We start from the raw sequence: 20,748 nt of genomic DNA on the forward strand, positions 1-20,748 counted from the left end.
CTCTCTCTCCCGCTGGTATCTGTCCATCTCTTTCTCTCCTCTCACTCTCTCTCTCCCTGGTCTCTCTCTCTCTCTCTCTCTGTTGCTCTCCGCTCTCTCTCTCCATCCTACATACAGGGGCACAGGGTTCAACTGTACTGGTATCGTACTTTTTCATCAACTTTCTCAAGCATGATAAATGTTTGTCGGTTGGGAAGCATACCAGAACTAGGGAGTGATTTATTATCTTTGACGTGCATGAAGAGATAAAATACATACATCACACAAAAGAGGTTTGCAGAATATGACTGAGTGGGAAAGACGTTATACGTGTACAGAGACATGATTAAGACAGAACCTACAACAGACTGTATGCTCAACTCACATAGTATTTTAATGATTGAAAAACAATGGCTCCAATGTATCAAAGATGATCTTTAGATTTTAACCCTGAAAATGACTGTTCAGTCCAAAACGTACAGCTAAGTGCAGAATAGGAGGCCAAGAGGTGAAAGGGAGGATAAATAGTGTTTTCCTCATTCCACACACACACACACACACACACACACACACACACACACACACACACACACACACACACACACACACACACACACACACACACACACACACACACACACACACACACACACACACACACACCACTAGATATCCCAAAGAACTGTGACAGGCACTGTTAACTGTAAAGCAATCCGTTTCCATGAGTACATGCTCTCCAAAACACAAACATCTTTAGAGTAGAGTAAAACCAGTCAAGATTTATCTTAAAACTCTGATTACATTTGGAGATTTTTTATAGTTCCATTTAAACCAAAATGGTAATTACACTTCACTGGTTGAATGCTGATGACTTCACGTGGGCGATCCAGCTAAAGTGCCAGAGATCCATCATAGTTTGAGTTTAGGCCGGTTACAAAACTATAAATCAATCAACCTCGAGAGCATTCAGAAAAGCCTTAGGTGGAGAATCTCTATACACTCACTGACCTACTAAGAAAACAGAGGGTCTATTCAGTCCAATCCTAAGATGTAAGATAGAGCTTAGCTCCTCTAACAGGGGGACATGCTCACCTGAAAGAGACGATTTAACATCAACCTCACTCATACAACTCCCACCGGTTGCTTGGGACAGACGCGAGTTGAAACCCGCTCCTCCGTTAACGAGGACAGGTGTAAAACAACAGAAAACCAGCTATTCACATCCCAGGTAGAGGACCCCAGACAACACTCCTACAGCACATTCCCTGAAACCATCCAATGAATCCAAGGTCATAGGGAAACAGAATATACCACAAGGCTTCCCACCGTTCCACCCTCAATATGCAAACCAGGTAAGGTAGGTCCTGTCCTCACCCTCAGTAGGGAAACCAGGTAAGGTATGTCCTGTCCTCACCCTCAGTAGGGAAACCAGGTAAGGTATGTCCTGTCCTCACCCTCAATATGCAAACCAGGTAAGGTAGGTCCTGTCCTCACCCTCAGTAGGGAAACCAGGTAAGGTATGTCCTGTCCTCACCCTCAGTAGGGAAACCAGGTAAGGTAGGTCCTGTCCTCACCCTCAGTAGGGAAACCAGGTAAGGTATGTCCTGTCCTCACCCTCAGTAGGGAAACCAGGTAAGGTAGGTCCTGTCCTCACCCTCAGTAGGGAAACCAGGTAAGGTAGGTCCTGTCCTCACCAGAGCTGTTGATGTAATGTTGACTGTGGGAAACAAACAGGCGTGACAGTCCCTCCATTCAGTAGGCAGGCTCTCTCTCCCTCTCTCCCTCTCCCTGTCTTTGTTTGACATTCTTTAAAGGGTCACACCCAGCTCCGGCACAATTGGACAGGAGTTTTTTCCTTCCCCTCCAGGTACGTTGTCATAGAGGGGCGATAATGGAGAAGTGTCACGACGCAACACACACAGAGAGATAAGACAGACAGACACACGAACAGAGAGATAGATAGAGAGGCACACACATGAACACACACACACAGAGAGATAGACAGACACACAGAGAGATAGAGAGAGAGGCACACTAACCCCGCTACCTGCAGTCAAAGGTGCCCTCAGGTGATAATCTGTGGATTGTTTGCATTGTTCTCCAGATAACGCAGACAGGAGAATAGGAGCTACTCCTCCACACAATAGTCCCTCTAGTAAAACATAGAACGAGGTGAAAACAGAAGGAGATCAACAAAGACAGGTGGGAAAAATAGTGACGTTTGGCTGGACTGAAGGGAGGGAACCAAAAGAAAACGTATAGTTGAAAGAGGTGTGTGTTTACTTACGATGGTCATGCAAACAGGATGTGTTGCTTTTGGAAGGTCTTTATGATTCAAATGTAGTTACAAATGAAAGGAAGTGGTCATCATAACCATCCCTTCATAAACAATGCTTACCTTGAGTTACCATCCAACCACAAGGTCCCCAAAAAGAGCATCCATTCACAAATAGGATGCCATGAAAAATGTTAAAGTATTAAAATATACATTAAAGAAATCTAGAAGCCGCTGTTGAAGGATTCCCACAATTCATGCTTATTCCATCCTGATTCCAGGAATCTTCCAAAAGCACATTTATTTCTGTCAAACTGGGAATTTTGGTAAAGTTATAGGAATTTTACAACACTCAAAATATTACAAATGAGACCAAATGCATTTACCACCATGTAACATTTATTACATCATTACGGAGTTCAATGCTGTGAACAACATCTCTTCGCTTCAATCTGTGTCAGCAGTTTCAAGAGCGAGGTGGCATTGTAAGGGAACAGACTCCTCCTCTGCAGTCTAGTCACCACCACTCTGAGCTCTGTCAGACACATAACAGTCCTATCAAAAGAGTGGCTGTTGAGTGTGTGAACCACAGAGTCGCTGTGTAGCCTATCCTGTGTAAGGCCTGATGTGAGGTCACCGTCCTCAGTCTCAGACTCCTCTGAGCTGCCGTAGTCCACCAGACGGAGAGGGGGAGTAGAGGCCAGGGCAGTTGCACTCCCTGAAGGCAGACACAAGCTGGGCTGCAGACATGGAGCTGGCTCTGGGTCCACGATGGTAACTGATCCTCCAGAATGGCTGGAAGTAGACACGCTTCCACGAGAGGCACACAACGACTGCTGGAGTTCCTCTCTCAGGTTGTCCAATAGTTGATCGTCTTTCTGGCTAATCTTCCAGCTCAGTTTACACCGGTCCGACCCATCTATCTTCTGACAGACCATTCGGAAGCCTTCCCAGTCGTCCCGGAGGTGTTTTAGGTAACGGACAAAGTACTCGAGGAAGCAGGTTTCCGTTGAGATGAGGAAATCGAGGAGAATGCTGTGGTCGAAGGAGATGTTGCGGAGGAGGAAGAGAAAGTGACAGTGGGGGTTGCCGCCGACAACACACACAGCATCAGCTTCCAGGTCAGAGGACACTCTGTAGGAAGACAGACAGAAGAGTCAGACATCTCAAGGACATAATAGGCTTGTTTCCCGGACACAAAATAAGACTAATCCTGGATTTGCCAGCATCTGCATTGAGCATTGTTTTTAGTCCAGTGTCTGAGAAATTGGTCCAATCAGGTTCTCAACCTACTCCTTTATGTGGGTGACTGATCTTAGATAATCAGAGATATCAAAATGTCAGATTTTCATAAGCAGAATCAAACCAACCACTGACAAAACTGCAATTCAGAAATTAATCTAAAAGAAAGCCACACAGAAATACTGCCTTTTGTCCATCAGCCAGTGTTTCAGTATTATAAACCAGCCATTCTACTCTTACTGTTCAGCCATGTTGTCCGGACCTCTGGCAGTCTCTTTGGGGGTACCACGGGGTTCAATTCTTGGGCCGACTCTTTTCACTGTATATATCAACGATATCGCTCTTGCGCGGGTGATTCTTTGATCCACCTCTATGCAGACGACACCATTCTGTATACATCTGGCCCTTCCTTGGACACTGTGTTAACAAACCTCCAAACGAGCTTCAATGCCATACAACACTCATTCCATGGCCTCCAACCGCTCTTAAAATGCTAGTAAAACTAAATGCATGCTTTTCAAACGATCGCTGCCCACACCGGCCCACCCGACTAGCATCACCCAACTAGCATATGTGGACTACTACAAATACCTAGGTGTCTTGCTAGACCTTAAACTCTCCTTCCAGACTCATATTAAGCATCTCCAATCCAAAATGAAATCTCTAATTGGCTTCCTATTTCGCAACAAAGCCTACTTCACTCACACTTCCAAACATACCCTCGTAGAACTGACTATACTACCGATCCTCGACTTCGGCGATGTAATTTACAAAATAACCTCCAACACCCTACTCAGCAAACTGGATGCAGTCTATCACAGTGCCATCTGTTTTGTCACCAAAGCCCCATATACCACCCACCACTGCAACCTGTATGCTCTCGTTGGCTGGCCCTCGCTGCATATTCGTTGCCAGACCCACTGGCTCCAGGTCATCTATACGTCTTTGCTAGGTAAAGCGCCGCCTTATCTCAGCTCACTGGTCACCATAACACCCAACCGTAGCACGTGCTCCAGCAGGTATATCTCAAGGGTCATCCCCAAAGCCAACACCTCCTTTGGCCGCCTTTGCTTCCAGTTCTCTGCTGCCAACGACTGGAATGAATTGCAAAAATCGCTGAAGCTGGAGACTTATATCTCCCTCACTAACTTTAAGTATCAGCTATCTGAGCAGCTGTATACAGCCCATCTGTAAATAACCCATCCAACTACCTACCTCATCCCCATATTGTTTTTATATACTTTTTTTTTGCTCTTTTTCACACCAGCATTTCTACTTGCACATCTATCACTCCAGTGTTAATTTGCTAAATTGTAATTACTTCCCTACTATGGCCTATTTATTTTTTTATTGTGTTATTGACTGTATGTTTGTTTATGTGTAACTCTGTTGTTGTTTTTTGTCGCACTGCTTTGCTTTATCTTGGTCAGGTTACAGTTGTAAATGAGAACTTGTTCTCAACTAGCCACCTGGTTAAATAAAGGTGATCTGGCCTACCTGGTTAAATAAAGGTGATCTGGTCTACCTGGTTAAATAATGGTGTTCTCAACTGGCCACCTGGTTAAATAAAGGTGATCTGGCCTACCTGGTTAAATAAAGGTGATCTGGCCTACCTGGTTAAATAATGTTGATCTGGTCTACCTGGTTAAATAAAGGTGATCTGGCCTACCTGGTTAAATAAAGGTGAAATAAAAAACATAATGAAGGTATGTATTAGGTGGTATGGTACCTGTGATGGAGGTATAGTAGGAGTAAAGCCTTTGCTGCTTCCATCATGTCGTCGTCCTGCTCTCCAAACACCAAGGACACCCAGCAGCAGGAGTGAGATCCCTGCTTCAGCTGGACCCCTCGCTGCCTCAGGAACAGCAGCAACGCACTTAAATAGCCATGGATGCCTATGGTATTACATACACCTGTGGGACCAGAGACAAGTGAATGGTCAAAGTGGGTAGAAGTTGCTTCGATTCCAGATCAGATATTTTCACAGCCATAATGGTTAAGGTTTGGATCTGGGTAGGGTAATCTGATTCTAGACCTGAGGTTAGGGTTCCTGAGGAACTTTTGCCTTGAAAGAGACAATACTTAGAGAAATACTGTTCTTGTGTGTTATGTGTTGGGAAACATTGCCCCCTATTGCATACATCTGTCTAAATTATCGTTCCTGTCATCATGATGTTTTTCTCCTTCTGATTATTTGAGCTTTAGAAACTAGTCATGTTAAAGTTAGACTCAGCGATATGACAGATGCAGAAAGTAAACAGCATAGTGGGTCAATTCCTGCAACAACTTCCACGAGGCTCAACATCGCTGTTTTGGTACCGTGGCGACCAGGCTCAAACAGAGCAAAGCGAACCCGCGCACAGATACTGTGTATGACTGTGTGAGAGAGAATTCCTGCATGTCTCTCTTCTCAATATCTGCGGTGTTGCTCGTGGCAACATCATTTCGCTGAGTCTACCTTTAAGGTAGAATACACATTGTGCCTAGTGTAGATATGGTTAATAACATTTACAAATAGTCCTATGTTACCTTTCCCACCAGCGGATTGGATTTTGTATTCCAGTGACTTGAGCACAACTAGACTAACAGCCCTCAGCATCACATGATCGAACGCATCACTGCTCCCGCCACACGATTGGCCTGTCCCTCCAAAGAAAATGGCCGCCGACTCCACTGGAACACACTGTAACCAATCAGTGTGCACTGCCTGCAACACATCATCAGCCAGTGTAAGAATGTCACTGGTCATGTGATCATCTCCATGCGTTAGGGAGGATGCCTCGCCAAAACCCATGTCCTCGCCTGCCTTCTGAAGGAGAATCCTCTTTAAAAGCAGAAGCACTTGCTTCTTCACAAAGTAGTGGACATGAGAGTCGACTATCCGCAGTAGCGCCGATGCCTGTACGAGGGAGAGCCTTGAGCTGGTGAAACAGACACTGGTGCTGCTTAGTTTGAACCTGGCTGCAGTGAGCACTTCCAGTAAGTCTAGGAGGTTAGTCAGAGTTGTAGCCCAGTCTGCCGTGTTACTACTGGGGTATGACGCAGAGTTCCCATGGCCCAGACTCTCTACAGGGACAAGCTGGGAGTAAGCAGCAGTGAGAGCTGTGTCGAATGTGGCAAGAAGTTTCTCCACAGTCCCTGAGGGGAAAAGAAAGAGAAGGCCCCACTGTGGCTAAAACCAATGTACATTGTATTGACATGGAAGATGCATAGGTAGGTAGAATACAATTACAATGTCAACACTCATAGCCACACTGTAGTTACACTATTCCAGCCTATGTGGCCTAACTACCACGTAAATACATGGTACATGGTACTTATTTGGAGTCAAATAAAAGACACATGTTGGTACAATTGATGGATGAATTGTGTTTCAATACCAGGTTTATATTCTGATGTTTCTTTTAGAACTGCTTTCAGGACAGTGGTAAGTGACCATGTGCATGCATCCAGTTCGTTGCCAGAGCAAGGGTTCTGGAGCACTTGCAAGCACTTCCATTCCCAAATCTGGTTGACTGTATTCTAGTCAAAAAAAGAGAGAACTGAATGTAAGAATCTGCTTAAATAAAGCCTGGTAGACCTGTGTGTGAATAGGATTTTACAGTATCAGGTGACAGATTTGGGTTCTCTAATGTGAGACTGTCTGATGCACACAGAACTCCAAGAGTTAATTGACAAGTATTCAATATATAGTCGTAAATCACACAAGACATGAGAACAATCAGAAAACTCACAAAGCAACGCAGCTCAAAAATAACATAGGAGGATACACTCTTTGCAGCTAGATGAGACAGCAACCTGTCCTTGCAGCAGGCAAGGTGAACCTGTGGGAGGTGGAAACAAAAATGTTATTACTATAAACAAACCCAAAGGACAATACAAATATATTTTCCAATCATATGCAGGAAACCAAACTCACAAGTTTGGACATAAAATCCATATACTGGAATAATACTGTAGAAACATCTTTGAAGTAAAGGCTGGTTTCTTGAGACAGTTGTTGAGATGTCAGTTTGGAGCTTATTTTCTCCACCAGAGTCAACACAAGACAAGCCAGTTCAGTTCCATTTGGGTTTGGAGAATATTTGGAGGACGTTAGGAGATCTCTGGACTGGTCCTGATGCTGAGAATGAGAACCATCACTGGCATCAAGAGTCAGTTCACATACACATGTGAACATGGAGGATGCCAACTCATGGCTACTCATTTTGCTGGGTGATGTTCTCGACAATAAACTTCTGTAAGCATCATTTAGGACATGAAATTGTTCATTCATGTTGACACAGCGTTTGGGTTTTCAATGATCACGGGGGTCTTGGCAGTGGTCAATCTGAAAAAAGAAAAAGTAGCACAGAGTTTTTCGGATTTTGATTAGATTTCTGCCACGCGATCCACATTCTACACTTTACTAAGCGTGAATAAAATAAATTGCAAGGATGGTATTATACATGTTTTCTGTACACTTTTGTATAACGCAACACTGAATATTAAAATGATATCCCGCCGCAATTAATGTATCTTTTGAAAAAAAAAGCATTCTTCGACTTTGCGCCGACCATCTCGAAACAATTGTAAATATCTCTTCCTGTTTGGTTTGCGTTGCATGCTGTGACTTGTAGTGCGATGTATAATGTACAGTTAAATCACTTTAAATGTTGTCATACATCCTAACGCTTCTGGACCGAAAATGACCAATTTAGTCTATATTGTATTTAAAATATCAATTTGTCATTTTCTTTTTAAAGTATTATCTTAATTTTAAGTTCTGGCTGTAGACAGTGCACCACGTGACTGAACACGGAAGTATAGCGTGCGATAACATTTAGTAGAAAATTGGAAAGGAGTTCACTCATTCTATTGTGTCAATAATGAGAAGAATTATAGCCATAGAAACCGTTGGCCTACTTTGTTAGAAATCGAGCTAAACAGACTGTTCATAAAGTTTTGCAGAAGGATGCTGATTTGACAGCTCAAATTCCTCGCTCCTTGTGCCTGATTGGCTAAAACAAGCCCGTTGAAATTGGGGGTTCGCATCGGTGGAGAATGGCTAGCAAGCCTACTAGCTTCGTATTTTAAGTAAGAATAATGCATTAATTCATCAAAGCTAGCTAACACCTACCTTGTGTAGTTGAAGTATGGTTGCCTTCTCGAGTCGTGCACATGTTCACATAGCTATTAAATTGTTACAAATGTTTTAAAACTCTGAAATCCAATGCATTCCTAGTAGCTTGAACAACTGGGTAACGATTTAGGCTAATTGCTAACCAGCAGTAGTTGATCGATTAATTTCTTCCTTAAAAGGGAATTGTGTATATATAGCAATATATCAGCGCAGTGTACCGTAGTATCATGCCGTAGTTTGTGGGCATGTAGATATATAATTAAAATAAGTCAGAAAGGAGTGGAACAAGTTGGGGTCGCAGTACTAGCTAGCTAACGTTAGCTAACATTCCATTGTTTGAGTGCATAGTTAGCTAACTATTAGCTGGCCAGTGGCTACTTGGATAACTAGGTTGCTGTGGATTATTTTTACTTAAACTTTGTCTGAAATGCATTGTCTAGTCTAGCTTTAAAGAACACCGCTAAAGCTACAACATTGCCCTAATTTGGAAGACGAAAGGCAGCAGCCGACCTTCCAATACAGGTAGCAATCTAACTGTTAGCAAGTAAGCTAGCTAACCACTACTAGTTAGCTTTTGTTTGTATCGTATTATAAGCAATTAGCCTACTAGCTTGCTTGTTTTTACATTCAACGTTGTTATCTAGGTAGTTATAGCTATCATACCGCCATCCCATTTGGATAGAAGCTAGCTGCAGGTATAGCTAACATTAAATTGATGTAAAATGTTTAGCTATTCCCATTTCTCATTTGCTGTCATAATGTTATGATTGTCAATGCAGTATGTTTTTTAATGCCTTCTATTGAGTAATATAAACTGATGAATGTGAATACTCATTAAATTGTCTTTTTTTTTTTTCAGAGTCCGTGCTAGCCCACAATCCATTTGAGTGGAGTTCTTATCTGTCTGTCATACTGTTGCGCAAGAGAGACACATGAAAATTGTCTTAACTACATAATCAAGCTTGACAAAAGGTGAACATCTATCTGCTGCTGTTCAGTATGGAATACCATATGGTCCTTAAAGTATACAAGTGTTGTGCGCACCTAGAAGTGGTGCTGCGGTGGTCACCAACTCTGGTTCCTGCCAAGCATCAAATAGCCTACCTGTTTCAACTGATCACCGGAGCTGGTGACCACTGTGGTATAGTGCAGTGGGGACCCCCAGTTGTCTAACAGATTTCCTCTATTCCACCTGAGCACCCCTCAAGCACTTGGTTCGTTGAATGAGATGTGCTAGAACTAGAATATGCAACGGCTTTTGATCCCAGCGGAACAGTTGGATTTAGAAAACCTGCTAATGTATAGTCGGCTGATTTATACCAATAACACAAATGTATCCATGACGATGTACTGTTATCAAAACGAAGGCCTAGCTATTTTTTGACTAATACCCCAAATTAAGTGATGCAGCTTACGTGTTTACTGTCTCAACTCTCCAGACAGAGGACTAGGTGTGGATGACCCCTCCCCTTACGAGATGTAACAGGATGCTGAACCATCACTGTAGAAGGAACCCCGAGCTTCAAGAGGAGCTGCAGATACAGGCAAAGACACTTAATACCAAGACGGTCTACTCTACTGTTAGCATTTCCCACTGGTAAATGACTGCTTATGCTAGAGATGAATGCTAATGCTCTTGGCTTGTACTGTCTTTGCTCCAGGCTGCAGTGGCAGCGGGGGATGTGTACACTGTCAGGAAGATGCTGGAGCAAGGCTACTCTCCGAAGATCCGTGATGCCAACGGGTGGACCCTGCTCCACTTCTCCGCTGCCAAGGGGAAGGAGAGATGTGTCCGGGTCTTCCTGGAGCACGGAGGTGAATAAGGGGGTCTGGGGTTTTGGTCCACAGGAGGTTGGGCGCACCTTAATTGGATAGGACGGGCTCCTACTAATGGCTGGAGTGGAGTCAGTGGAATTGTATCATACACATGGTTTCCATGTGTTGGATTCCATTTGCTCCGTTCCAGCCATTATTTATTTTTATGAGCCGTCCTCCCTTTAGCAGCCTCCTGTGCTGTTGTCACACGTTGAATGCAGTGTTCCGCCTTCTTTCTTTTTTCTTGGCAGAGCTCAAAAAGCCCCCAAGGTTATAGTCACGGCTAAATTGAAACCAATGGAGGTGAAGTGTTAGTAGAGATGGGTGCTAGGGAAAGACTTTTCCCAATTGGCCTGGTGACAAGGTCGATGAAAGGATTTGTCAGAATCCATGTTCACAAAGAAAAGGAGACTAGCAGAGGAAATGGTTGTCACGCATCAAGGGTCTGCCATATGATGCTCCATGCATCCATTCAGTGGCTTTATATCAGTCATCTAATCACATATTTGTCACGCATCAAGGGTCTGCCAAATGATGCTCCATGCATCCATTCAGTGGCTTTATATCAGTCATCTAATCACATATTTGTCACGCATCAAGGGTCTGCCAAATGATGCTCCATGCATCCATTCAGTGGCTTTATATCAGTAATCTAATCACATATTTGTCACGCATCAAGGGTCTGCCAAATGATGCTCCATGCATCCATTCAGTGGCTTTATATCAGTCATCTAATCACATATTTGTCACGCATCAAGGGTCTGCCATATGATGCTCCATGCATCCATTCAGTGGCTTTATATCAGTAATCTAATCACATATTTGTTCATAATGATTATCCTTTCACATGTGCTGTTTGTTTGAGATCTATTTCATATTGGTGCACCATGACAGTGCAACCTGAATCAAACTCCACCTTTGAATTGTTGGTCTATAGATGGCAGTATATAACCAGTCTGGGAATGGCAGCTGTTTTATCTTCTCCACAGCTTCACTCCCAGGTCATTCTAACATGGTATAGAGGCTGAAGGGTGAAGTTGACCCCAGATGCTGATCTTGGGTCGGTTTTACATTTTCCCCACTAATGGTTAAGGTTAGGACTGGGGAGGGGGAAGCTCATCCTAGATCTGTACCTAGAGGAAACTTTACCCTACAGCAGTTTAACATTATGCTTCTGAGCAGAGTGAAAATCATGTTCATTTTGTGAAATGATGATGGAATAGTGTTGCAGTCATTTATTGTTTTTATTTAATGCTATTCAAATGTCTACAGATTTTGATTCCAAATCATGTAGATGCAGTGATCATTACATCAAGTCCAGGGGGCGCTGTAGACCAAGTCTCTCAGTAACTGTTTTTCTCTGAAGAGCTCATTGGACGAGTCAGGGGTTTATTTTGGATTATGCGCAGAAAAATTGAGACTGTTGAAATGTATGCATAACCAACAAAGCAAGAGAGTATTTTGTTACCCTTGACTTAATTGTCTAAAATAATTTAACGATACGCTAAAAATAATCTCTTTGATGGTCAGTCAAACAGCCTACCTAATTGATTTATGTTGGATAAGAGGGGAGCCAGCCATTTTTAACAAGGCTGTTTGAATGGAAAATTCCCCTCTGGATTTAGCCTAGGCCCTAGCAGACACTGACGTGGTCATTACCTGCACTCCCGGCCTTGGCTAATTGAAATAGCAGGACTTTAACCCCTGACCCCGCTTTCACACTCTAATGTCTCACTGATGCTAATTGTTCTAATGCTCCAGCATCTGCCTGCCCACTCTTTCCTTTCACACCACAGCAGACTTTAAAGTGGCAATCAGCAGATGAAATAATAGCACAGTGGAATCCCCGCTCCTGTTTTGGTAAAAAGCTGAGAGGTGGGACTGTAACCACCCTCAAATTCATAGACTGAGCTATGGATGCAAGGACTGACCATCCGTCATATCAAAGTATAGTTTAAACCATTTTTTGAGGCTGTGTAGCGATTGTTTACATTTACTTTGTTTACAAACATTGGAGTAAAACAAGCTTATATTATTGGTTCTAATGGGGTGTGATAGTTGAACTGCGCTCATGAGGCGTAAGTTATATTCTTCAAAAATCAATGGAAACATATCATTAATTTGTAAGTTCAGAAATGGATGTAGTAGATTGTCCCTTTAATGTTTTATGCAGCTGTCACTCAATAATCCATCCTCTTGTTTCTCCTCTCTCTCTCACGCTCTGATTGTTATTTGTTAGTGTTTTAACTGAATGTGCCATTTTCTGTTGTAATAAAGAGCCTGTAGAAGACAGTTCCCCTCACCCCCCCTTGTCCCCTGTCTATCTCCCCTGCAGCTGACCCCACAGTAAAGGACTTCATCGGCGGCTTCACGGCGCTCCACTATGCCGCCATGCACGGCCGTGCGCGCATCGCCCGCCTCATGCTGGAGTCGGACTTCCGCAGCGACATCATCAATGCCAAGAGCAACGACGGCTGGACGCCGCTGCATGTGGCTGCCCACTATGGCCGCGACTCTTTCGTGCGGCTCCTCCTTGAGTTCCGCGCCGAGGTGGATCCCCTCAGCGACAAGGGCACCACGCCCCTCCAACTCGCTATCATCCGTGAGCGCTCCAGCTGCGTGAGAATCCTGCTGGACCACAGCGCCAACATCGACATTCAGAATGGCTTCCTGCTGCGCTACGCCGTCATCAAGGGGAATCATTCCTACTGTCGTATGTTCCTGCAGCGGGGTGCGGACACTAACCTGGGTCGCCTCGAGGACGGGCAGACCCCGTTGCACCTATCGGCACTAAGAGACGACGTGCTGTGTGCTCAGATGCTTTACAAGTACGGCGCCGACACCAACACAAGGAACTACGAGGGCCAGACTCCCGTGGCGGTGTCGTCGAGCATGTCGGGCATCAGCCGGCCCTGCCTGGACTTCCTACAGGAGGTCACCAGTAAGTCTTGGGCAGGGAGGGGCACCGTCTGGGGACACTGGGCTGTTAGTAGTACTAGTACCGTATCACTAGTGGATATAAACACTGCTTTTAATATAATGTCATGGCTTGACTGGGACTCAGCGTTTCCCCTAGATTGCTTTATCAGACAGGCAGAAGGATGACGCCCTAAAATGAACATCCGAAGATGAGTTAAATATAATTGGCGATGTATCAATACAACTTAACATGTTCGTTGTTGGTTGTCAACACATTTATACACATCAGACCAGTAAAGTAAATGAGGGCTTTCTATGAGCCTGAACAGAAACATGGAGTCAACACATTTGTACACATCAGACCAGTAAAGTAAATGAGGGCTTTCTATGAGCCTGAACAGAAACATGGAGTCAACACATTTGTGCACATCAGACCAGTAAAGTAAATGAGGGCTTTCTATGAACCTGAACAGAAACATGGAGACAAAACAGGACCGGGTGATGGAAACGCTGCAAGTCCGTTTCAGGAAGTGTTGGAGCGAGATTGTAAGTTGAGAGGAGAAAAAGAACCTCCAGAAACATAGGGACAGGGAGTGTTGTCATGGTTTTATAATGACCAGTCTTCTGTTGGGGGGGCACGATGTTACCTGAAGCAGAAATCATTTTAGAGAGGCACAATGCCCTGCTGCATTCCTCTGTGTTTCTCACTGAACTTTGATATGGAGATATCAAAGAGCTCTGGGCTGCTCCCAAATGGCACCCTATACTGTATATTCCCCATAGGGCTCTGGTCAAAAGTAGTGCACTATGTAGCGAATGGGGTGGCCATTTGGGACGAAGACCTGCTGTGCTATTTCAGACTGACAGCCATGTGAAGTCAGACCCCTCTATTCATTCAGACCGTAGCAAACGATCAGCCAGATCACATATCCCCCTTATTGATTACACTGACTACCTCAGTGGATGAACCCATCTGCTGCGGCTAGCAGGGCCTTGTTGAAGGATGAATGGCACCCAGCTCTTATGAAGCTCATTGTATATTATGCCATAGATGTATGGTGTTTCCCGTAGGTTGTTTCTCAGGTGGGTTGGTTGGGGAGCAGAGCGTCGGCCCCCTAGCTACATCCAGGGCTGTCGCTGCCAACACTGACATCTCAACTAGATAGATGTAGAGAGATGAAATGGAAACCAGAATGTCTTTTAAAAGTTGAAATACAACCAAACATTATTTCACACTTACCTTGGCTGAAGTTGGTTCACCAACACTGATATTTCACCTGTAGTCTATAAATGATTGAAGCCTTTGGTTTGTAAAGGAGAAGTGTGACTCATCTTCCGTATGGTTTGTCTTTATTTAGAGAGTGTGGAATGTGGATGAAGGGGTAGCCTATAGTTGAAGAGTGGAGAAAGCACTAGCACTGTGCCGCGCTGTCACACCGGTTTGAGATTTTTAAACCAAACCTTTAGTTCAGTTTCACCTGGAGAAAGGAAAGGACAGCTTAGTTCTGGAGACTGCAGAGGGACACAGAGAGGACAGTATGGTTGTGGTGACGGGGAGAGATGAGGACAGTATGGTTGTGGTGACGGACGGGGAGAGACGAGGACAGTATGGTTGTGGTGACGGACGGGGAGAGACGAGGACAGTATGGTTGTGGTGACGGACGGGGAGAGACGAGGACAGTATGGTTGTGGTGACGGACGGGGAGAGACGAGGACAGTATGGTTGTGGTGACGGACGGGGAGAGACGAGGACAGTATGGTTGTGGTGACGGACGGGGAGAGACGAGGACAGTATGGTTGTGGTGACGGACGGGGAGAGACGAGGACAGTATGGTTGTGGTGACGGACGGGGAGAGACGAGGACAGTATGGTTGTGGTGACGGACGGGGACAGTATGGTTGTGGTGACGGACGGGGAGAGACGGGGACAGTATGGTTGTGGTGACGGACGGGGAGAGACGAGGACAGTATGGTTGTGGTGACGGACGGGGAGAGACGAGGACAGTATGGTTGTGGTGACGGACGGGGAGAGACGAGGACAGTATGGTTGTGGTGACGGACGGGGAGAGACGAGGACAGTATGGTTGTGGTGACGGACGGGGACAGTATGGTTGTGGTGACGGACGGGGAGAGACGAGGACAGTATGGTTGTGGTGACGGACGGGGAGAGATGAGGACAGTATGGTTGTGGTGACGGACGGGGAGAGATGAGGACAGTATGGTTGTGGTGACGGACGGGGAGAGATGAGGACAGTATGGTTGTGGTGACGGACGGGGAGAGATGAGGACAGTATGGTTGTGGTGACGGACGGGGACAGTATGGTTGTGGTGACGGACGGGGAGAGATGAGGACAGTATGGTTGTGGTGACGGACGGGGACAGTATGGTTGTGGTGACGGACGGGGAGAGACGAGGACAGTATGGTTGTGGTAACGGACGGGGAGAGACGAGGACAGTATGGTTGTGGTGACGGACGGGGAGAGATGAGGACAGTATGGTTGTGGTGACGGACGGGGAGAGATGAGGACAGTATGGTTGTGGTGACGGACGGGGAGAGATGAGGACAGTATGGTTGTGGTGACGGACGGGGACAGTATGGTTGTGGTGACGGACGGGGACAGTATGGTTGTGGTGACGGACGGGGACAGTATGGTTGTGGTGACAGACGGGGACAGTATGGTTGTGGTGACGGACGGGGACAGTATGGTTGTGGTGACGGACGGGGACAGTATGGTTGTGGTGACGGACGGGGACAGTATGGTTGTGGTGACGGACGGGGAGAGATGAGGACAGTATGGTTGTGGTGACGGACGGGGAGAGACGAGGACAGTATGGTTGGGTCCTGCCCTTGTGTGAGAGATATTTAACATTTTTCTCTAGCCCCATTCGACTGATAACACTCCAGAGCTAGCTTCCTGGATGCTAATAGATTCCTAAACATTTTAAAACTGCCAATAAGAGGGTGTTTGGCCTTGAGCTGCCTGATAATTTGGGAAACATGTTTTGAAAGGCTCATTATTGTCCCATTTCAAGTGTGGAATAATCTAACGTCACAGTGAGAGGGAGCTTACTGACCAGCTGCTTGTTTCACTTTGATTCAGAGTCAAATGTAATGAATCAAAGTGAAAGGAGCAAATTGACACTAGACATGCTTGTCTGACTCACCCTGGCTCTCCTGTAACAGCGGGACATCCAGTCTTCTGTTCACCTTTTACATCCTCAGTCTTTTGTGCAAGATTAGTTATCAAAACACGTTTAACTTCAACATTTTATTTCATACACACCATTGGTAGAATGAGCTGTTCTTACTGTCCTGTTGTGGAAAAGGGCGATCTGCTTTGATCTCTTTAACAGATGTGTTGTATCTTTTCAGGACAACCCAGGACTTTGCAGGACATGTGTCGGATAAACATCCGGCATCACATAGGCCTCCAGAGCTTGACGTTTCTGGAGGACCTGCCCATTGCCAAGGTCATGAAAGACTACCTAAAACACAAGTTTGACAATGTGTGATGACAAGAGTTTTGTTTTTTATATACCACACGAACCAGGCAGACGGAGAACGTCGTTCTCTCCTTTCATCAGACTATGCAAGCATTGTGCTACCTTCTGTTGTCTGAAGCCTGGAGGAGGTGCAGGACCAGGTTTTTGTACAACCTCCAGAGGTCACTTTGTAACCTCAGTTAAACACGTTGCCGGATGGAGACGGAGTATCTTTCTCTCTCGACCGTGTTTTGAACCGCGTTAGCAGCATTATGTCTTTGGATGGACGACTGAATTGGATGGATGGGAACAGGTGGCAATGTTTCAAGTAGGGCTTTGTTTCAATCATGATGAATGGTTGATGAAGTGGTGCAGTCCTACTTCCTGTTGTGGAATAAAGCTTGTTTTGATAGAAATTAGATGACTGGCGATTCGTTGTTGTCATGGTACCCATAATGTATGTCACATGTCAGATTTCAGTCCACATCATGCCAATGATTTTTTTGTGGAGATGAAGTGTTCCTATTAGTTTTCATGAAGACGCCAACATTTCTTTGCTTTGGTAAATCTGGGCAAGTTGAGCACGAGAGAGAAAGGTTTGTCAGACTGACTTATCTGGGCAAGTTGAGCACGAGAGAGAAAGGTTTGTCAGACTGACTTATCTGGGCAAGTTGAGCACGAGAGAGAAAGGTTTGTCAGACTGACTTATCTGGGCAAGTTGAGCACGAGAGAGAAAGGTTTGTCAGACTGACATTCTTTTTTTTTATGTGTAAAACTTGTTGCAGAATGGGTCAATCTTGTGATACAGCATTTCAAATAATCAGGTTATCAAAACCTCTTCCTATTCAAGTATTACAAAAGCTCAGTGTTGAGTTAACTCAAGCTTGAGTTGGCTAAAGTAGACCCGTTTTGACTAGATTTATTGATTGAAGGATTCACAAGTGAGTGATACCGAGGAGGGTTTTCAGTAGAGGGAAGGCCTGAGTTTTCTACATTTACAGTAGGTGTTCACAAGATGAGTGAGTGATACCGAGGAGGGTTTTCAGTAGAGGGAAGGCCTGAGTTTTCTACATTTACAGTAGGTGTTCACAAGATGAGTGAGTGATACCGAGGAGGGTTTTCAGTAGAGGGAAGGCCTGAGTTTTCTACATTTACAGTAGGTGTTCACAAGATGAGTCATCCAGCACGGCTCGGTGAAGTCTGTCTGCAATGGTTACCATGTACAGACATAAACATCGTTTAAAAAAACACATGTAAATAATTGTCATATATGTACAGCAGATATTTTTCTAGAATTATTTAAGCGATGATCTTGTATTAATGTATTGGAGTTTGTTGGATGGTATTGTGTGCTGTTGATGTGACCCATGTATTGTTTTTCTATGTGTATACATGTCTTTTAAGAGTTTTAGAAGAGACGCACGTGTATTTTTTAAACTAAATATTTAGTTTAAACTTTTTACTTTGTGGGAGATGGAACGGGTATTGGGTTAAGAATAAAATAAGTGAATTTGTGTTTAAATGTCAATGGCCCTGTTTTTAAATCACATTTGTTCACATTTGTGTTAATTTAAGATGAATCCAGATTTTTTCCCATCACTTTGATTGTCACTGATATTAATGAATGGTGTTTACATAGATTTTTGCATGATTTCAAAGACCGTATTTGCATAGTTTTTTGGCCAACATTTCAAAGTGATGTCTGCGTTGTAATTCTGAACAGACATAAAGAGGTGGTAGAGGTCTTCCTCTTGCTGATGCAATGTTTTGTTTCATTTGCATCTGGCCTGTGGTCAAACGGCAGTACTCTGCTCCCTTAGATTTGATTTAGATTTGAATTATAAGCGCAGACTTTTCTAAGTCACTTTGAATACTTTTCGACAGCACATTATTCTGTTGCAGAGACTTTAAAACAGGGGTCGGCAACAGGCGAGCCCTCAGGATTTTCCTTGGTCAAAAAAGACAAATTAACAGGAATTTAGCTAAAAACAAATTTAATTTAGGAAATCAGTTAGTATTTCCATAAATAAATGATTGTGTCTCAAGGTATGAAATTGTACTTGAAAATAACGATTTCTTTTTGGGATTAGTTGTGTTCAATTTGCAGTGCACAAATGATTAGAAATATGTTCTGGCGTTGCCACCATCCGCTCCGACAAAAGTCAGCCCGCGGTTCGAGTTGCCTACCCCTACCTCAACCAACTGGTAGAAATGTTGAAATGCAGGTTGATCCTCATTCCTTAGTTAATGAAAGGAGTTTGTTTTTATATATATATATATATATATGTGTGTGTGTGTGTGTGTGTGTGTGTGTGTGTTTAGTACCAGTCAAAAGTTTGGACACACCTACTCATTCCAGGTCCGTGGGGCGACGCACAATTGGCCTAGCGTCGTCCGTCCGGGTTAGGGAGGGCTCGGCCGGTAGGGATCTCCTTGTCTCATCGCGCACCAGCGACTCCTGTGGCGGGCCGGGCGCAGTGTGCGCTAACCAAGGTTGCCAGGTGCACAGTGTTTCCTCCAACACATTGGTGCGGCTGGCTTCCTGGTTGGATGCGCGCTGTGTTAAGAAGCAGTGCGGCTTGGTTGGGTTGTGTATCGGAGGACGCATGACTTTCAACCTTCGTCTCTCCCGAGCCCGTACGGGAGTTGGAGCGATGAGACAAGATAGTAGCTACTAAAAAAACAATTGGACACTATGAAATTGGGGAGAAAAAGGGATAAAATACTTTTTTTTTTAAACTATAAAATGACACGTGGTAACCAGAAAAGTGTTACATCTAAATATATTTTATATTCTTCCAAGTAGCCACCCTTTGCCTTGATAACAGCTTTGCACACTTCGTATTCTCTCAGCCAGCTTCATGGAATGCATTTCAACAAGGCATTGCCTTGTTAATTTGTGGAATTTCTTTCCTTCGTGTGTTTGAGCCAGTCAGTTGTGTTGTGACAAGGTAGGGTTGGTATACAGAAGGTTTCTTCAAGTGCAGTTGCAAAAACTATCAAGCGCCTTGATGAAACTGGCTCTCATGAGGACCGCCACAGGAAAGGAAGACCCAGAGTTACCTCTGCTGTGGTATGATGAAACTGGCTCTCATGAGGACCGCCACAGGAAAGGAAGACCCAGAGTTCCCTCTGCTGCAGAGGATACGTTCTTTAGAGTTACGTGGAGGTGCTTTGCTGGTGACACTGATTTATTTAGAATTCAAGGCACACTTAATCAGCATGTTTTGCGCTTAGTGGGACTTTCATTTTTATTTTTCCACAGGACAATGACCCAAAAGCACACCTCCAGGCTGTTTAAGGGCTATTTGACCAAGGAGAATAATGGAGTGCTGCATCAGGTGACCTGGCCTCCACAATCACCCGACCTCAACCCAATTGAGATGGTTTGGGATGAGTCGGACTGCGGAGTGAAGAAAAAGCAGCCAACAAGTGCTCAGCATAGTTGGAAACTCCTTCAAGACTGTTGGAAAAGCATTCCAGGTGAAGCTGGTTGAGAGAATGCCAAGCGTGTGCAAAGCTGTCATCAAGGCAAAGGGTGGCTACTTTGAAGAATCTCAAATATAAAATATATTTTGATTAGTTTAACACTTATTCCACAATGTAGAAAATAGTAAAAAAATAAAGAAACTCTTGAATGAGCAGGTGTGTCTAAACATTTGATTGGTACTGTGTGTATATGTGTGTGTAATATATATATATATATATATATATATATAAAAAAACACCGCTTGCTATTGATCAGCATCATAGATATGGACAAGTGTTTTTCTGACCATCTGCTTGACAAGGAAAAACAATGGGCTGGGGTGTATTCATTATGCCAATTCTGTTGCAAAAAGAAACAATACAGGGAGGGACCAAGCTGAATTTGTCCAATAGAAACTCTGGTTTTCACTGTTTGGACTAATGAT

At 44.3% G+C, this 20,748-nt stretch overlaps 3 protein-coding genes across 10 annotated transcripts in view; 1 reads left to right on the forward strand and 2 right to left on the reverse strand.

Moving 5' to 3' along the window:
• Positions 1-1,762, reverse strand: part of LOC110517996 (ceramide synthase 2) — a 30,524-nt gene extending 28,762 nt beyond the window's left edge. Inside the window, exon 1 of one of the 5 annotated variants that reach the window (XM_090239173.1) lies at positions 1,354-1,762. The gene's annotated coding sequence lies outside the window, so the exon portion shown is untranslated. Of the gene's footprint in view, positions 1-1,313 lie in introns of all 5 variants that reach the window. The other 4 variants (XM_090239174.1, XM_090239175.1, XM_090239177.1 and 1 more) reach the window with 4 other exon arrangements.
• Positions 1,763-2,631: 869 nt separating this feature from the next.
• LOC110517994 (protein Lines homolog 1) lies at positions 2,632-8,293 on the reverse strand. Of its 3 annotated transcripts, XM_036981249.2 has the most exons (6): positions 7,416-8,293; positions 7,231-7,320; positions 6,877-7,018; positions 6,026-6,634; positions 5,226-5,409; positions 2,632-3,388 (listed from the first exon to the last, which is right to left on the reverse strand). In XM_036981249.2, exons 1-6 carry the CDS (start codon positions 7,770-7,772, stop codon positions 2,674-2,676), a joined length of 2,097 nt encoding a protein of 698 aa, XP_036837144.2. In that variant the 5' UTR covers positions 7,773-8,293; the 3' UTR covers positions 2,632-2,673. The 3 variants fall into 3 exon arrangements, with proteins under 3 accessions (XP_036837144.2, XP_036837146.2, XP_036837147.2); XM_036981251.2 differs by lacking the exon at positions 6,877-7,018 and having other exon boundaries at positions 6,026-6,203; positions 7,416-8,287; XM_036981252.2 differs by lacking the exon at positions 6,877-7,018 and having other exon boundaries at positions 7,416-8,092.
• Positions 8,268-18,356, forward strand: asb7 (ankyrin repeat and SOCS box containing 7). Of its 2 annotated transcripts, XM_036981259.2 has the most exons (7): positions 8,268-8,572; positions 9,059-9,140; positions 9,478-9,590; positions 10,058-10,162; positions 10,280-10,433; positions 12,769-13,374; positions 16,725-18,356. In XM_036981259.2, the coding sequence occupies exons 4-7, from the start codon at positions 10,076-10,078 to the stop codon at positions 16,862-16,864; spliced, it is 987 nt and encodes a 328-aa protein (XP_036837154.1). In that variant the 5' UTR covers positions 8,268-8,572; positions 9,059-9,140; positions 9,478-9,590; positions 10,058-10,075; the 3' UTR covers positions 16,865-18,356. The 2 variants fall into 2 exon arrangements, with proteins under 2 accessions (XP_036837154.1, XP_036837153.1); XM_036981258.2 differs by lacking the exon at positions 9,059-9,140.
• The last annotated feature ends 2,392 nt before the right edge of the window (positions 18,357-20,748 follow it).

The sequence above is a fragment of the Oncorhynchus mykiss genome, chromosome 6 (genome assembly GCF_057628025.1).
Source record: "Oncorhynchus mykiss isolate SJ-2025 chromosome 6, ASM5762802v1, whole genome shotgun sequence".
NCBI classification, from domain to species: domain Eukaryota; kingdom Metazoa; phylum Chordata; class Actinopteri; order Salmoniformes; family Salmonidae; genus Oncorhynchus; species Oncorhynchus mykiss.

Bases quoted from the DNA above. Each gene is read 5' to 3' on its own strand.
- LOC110517994 (XM_036981249.2), bottom strand. From the start codon at position 7,772: ATGAATGAACAATTTCATGTCCTAAATGATGCTTACAGAAGTTTATTG. The intron at 7,321-7,415 runs GTGAGTTTGGTT...CACCTCCCACAG, and splicing joins TGGATTTTATGTCCAAACTT to GTTCACCTTGCCTGCTGCAA. The intron at 6,635-6,876 runs GTATTGAAACAC...TTTTCCCCTCAG, and splicing joins AACATCAGAATATAAACCTG to GGACTGTGGAGAAACTTCTT.
- asb7 (XM_036981259.2), top strand. From the start codon at position 10,076: ATGACCCCTCCCCTTACGAGATGTAACAGGATGCTGAACCATCACTGT. The intron at 10,163-10,279 runs GCAAAGACACTT...TCTTTGCTCCAG, and splicing joins AAGAGGAGCTGCAGATACAG to GCTGCAGTGGCAGCGGGGGA. The intron at 10,434-12,768 runs GTGAATAAGGGG...TCTCCCCTGCAG, and splicing joins GGTCTTCCTGGAGCACGGAG to CTGACCCCACAGTAAAGGAC.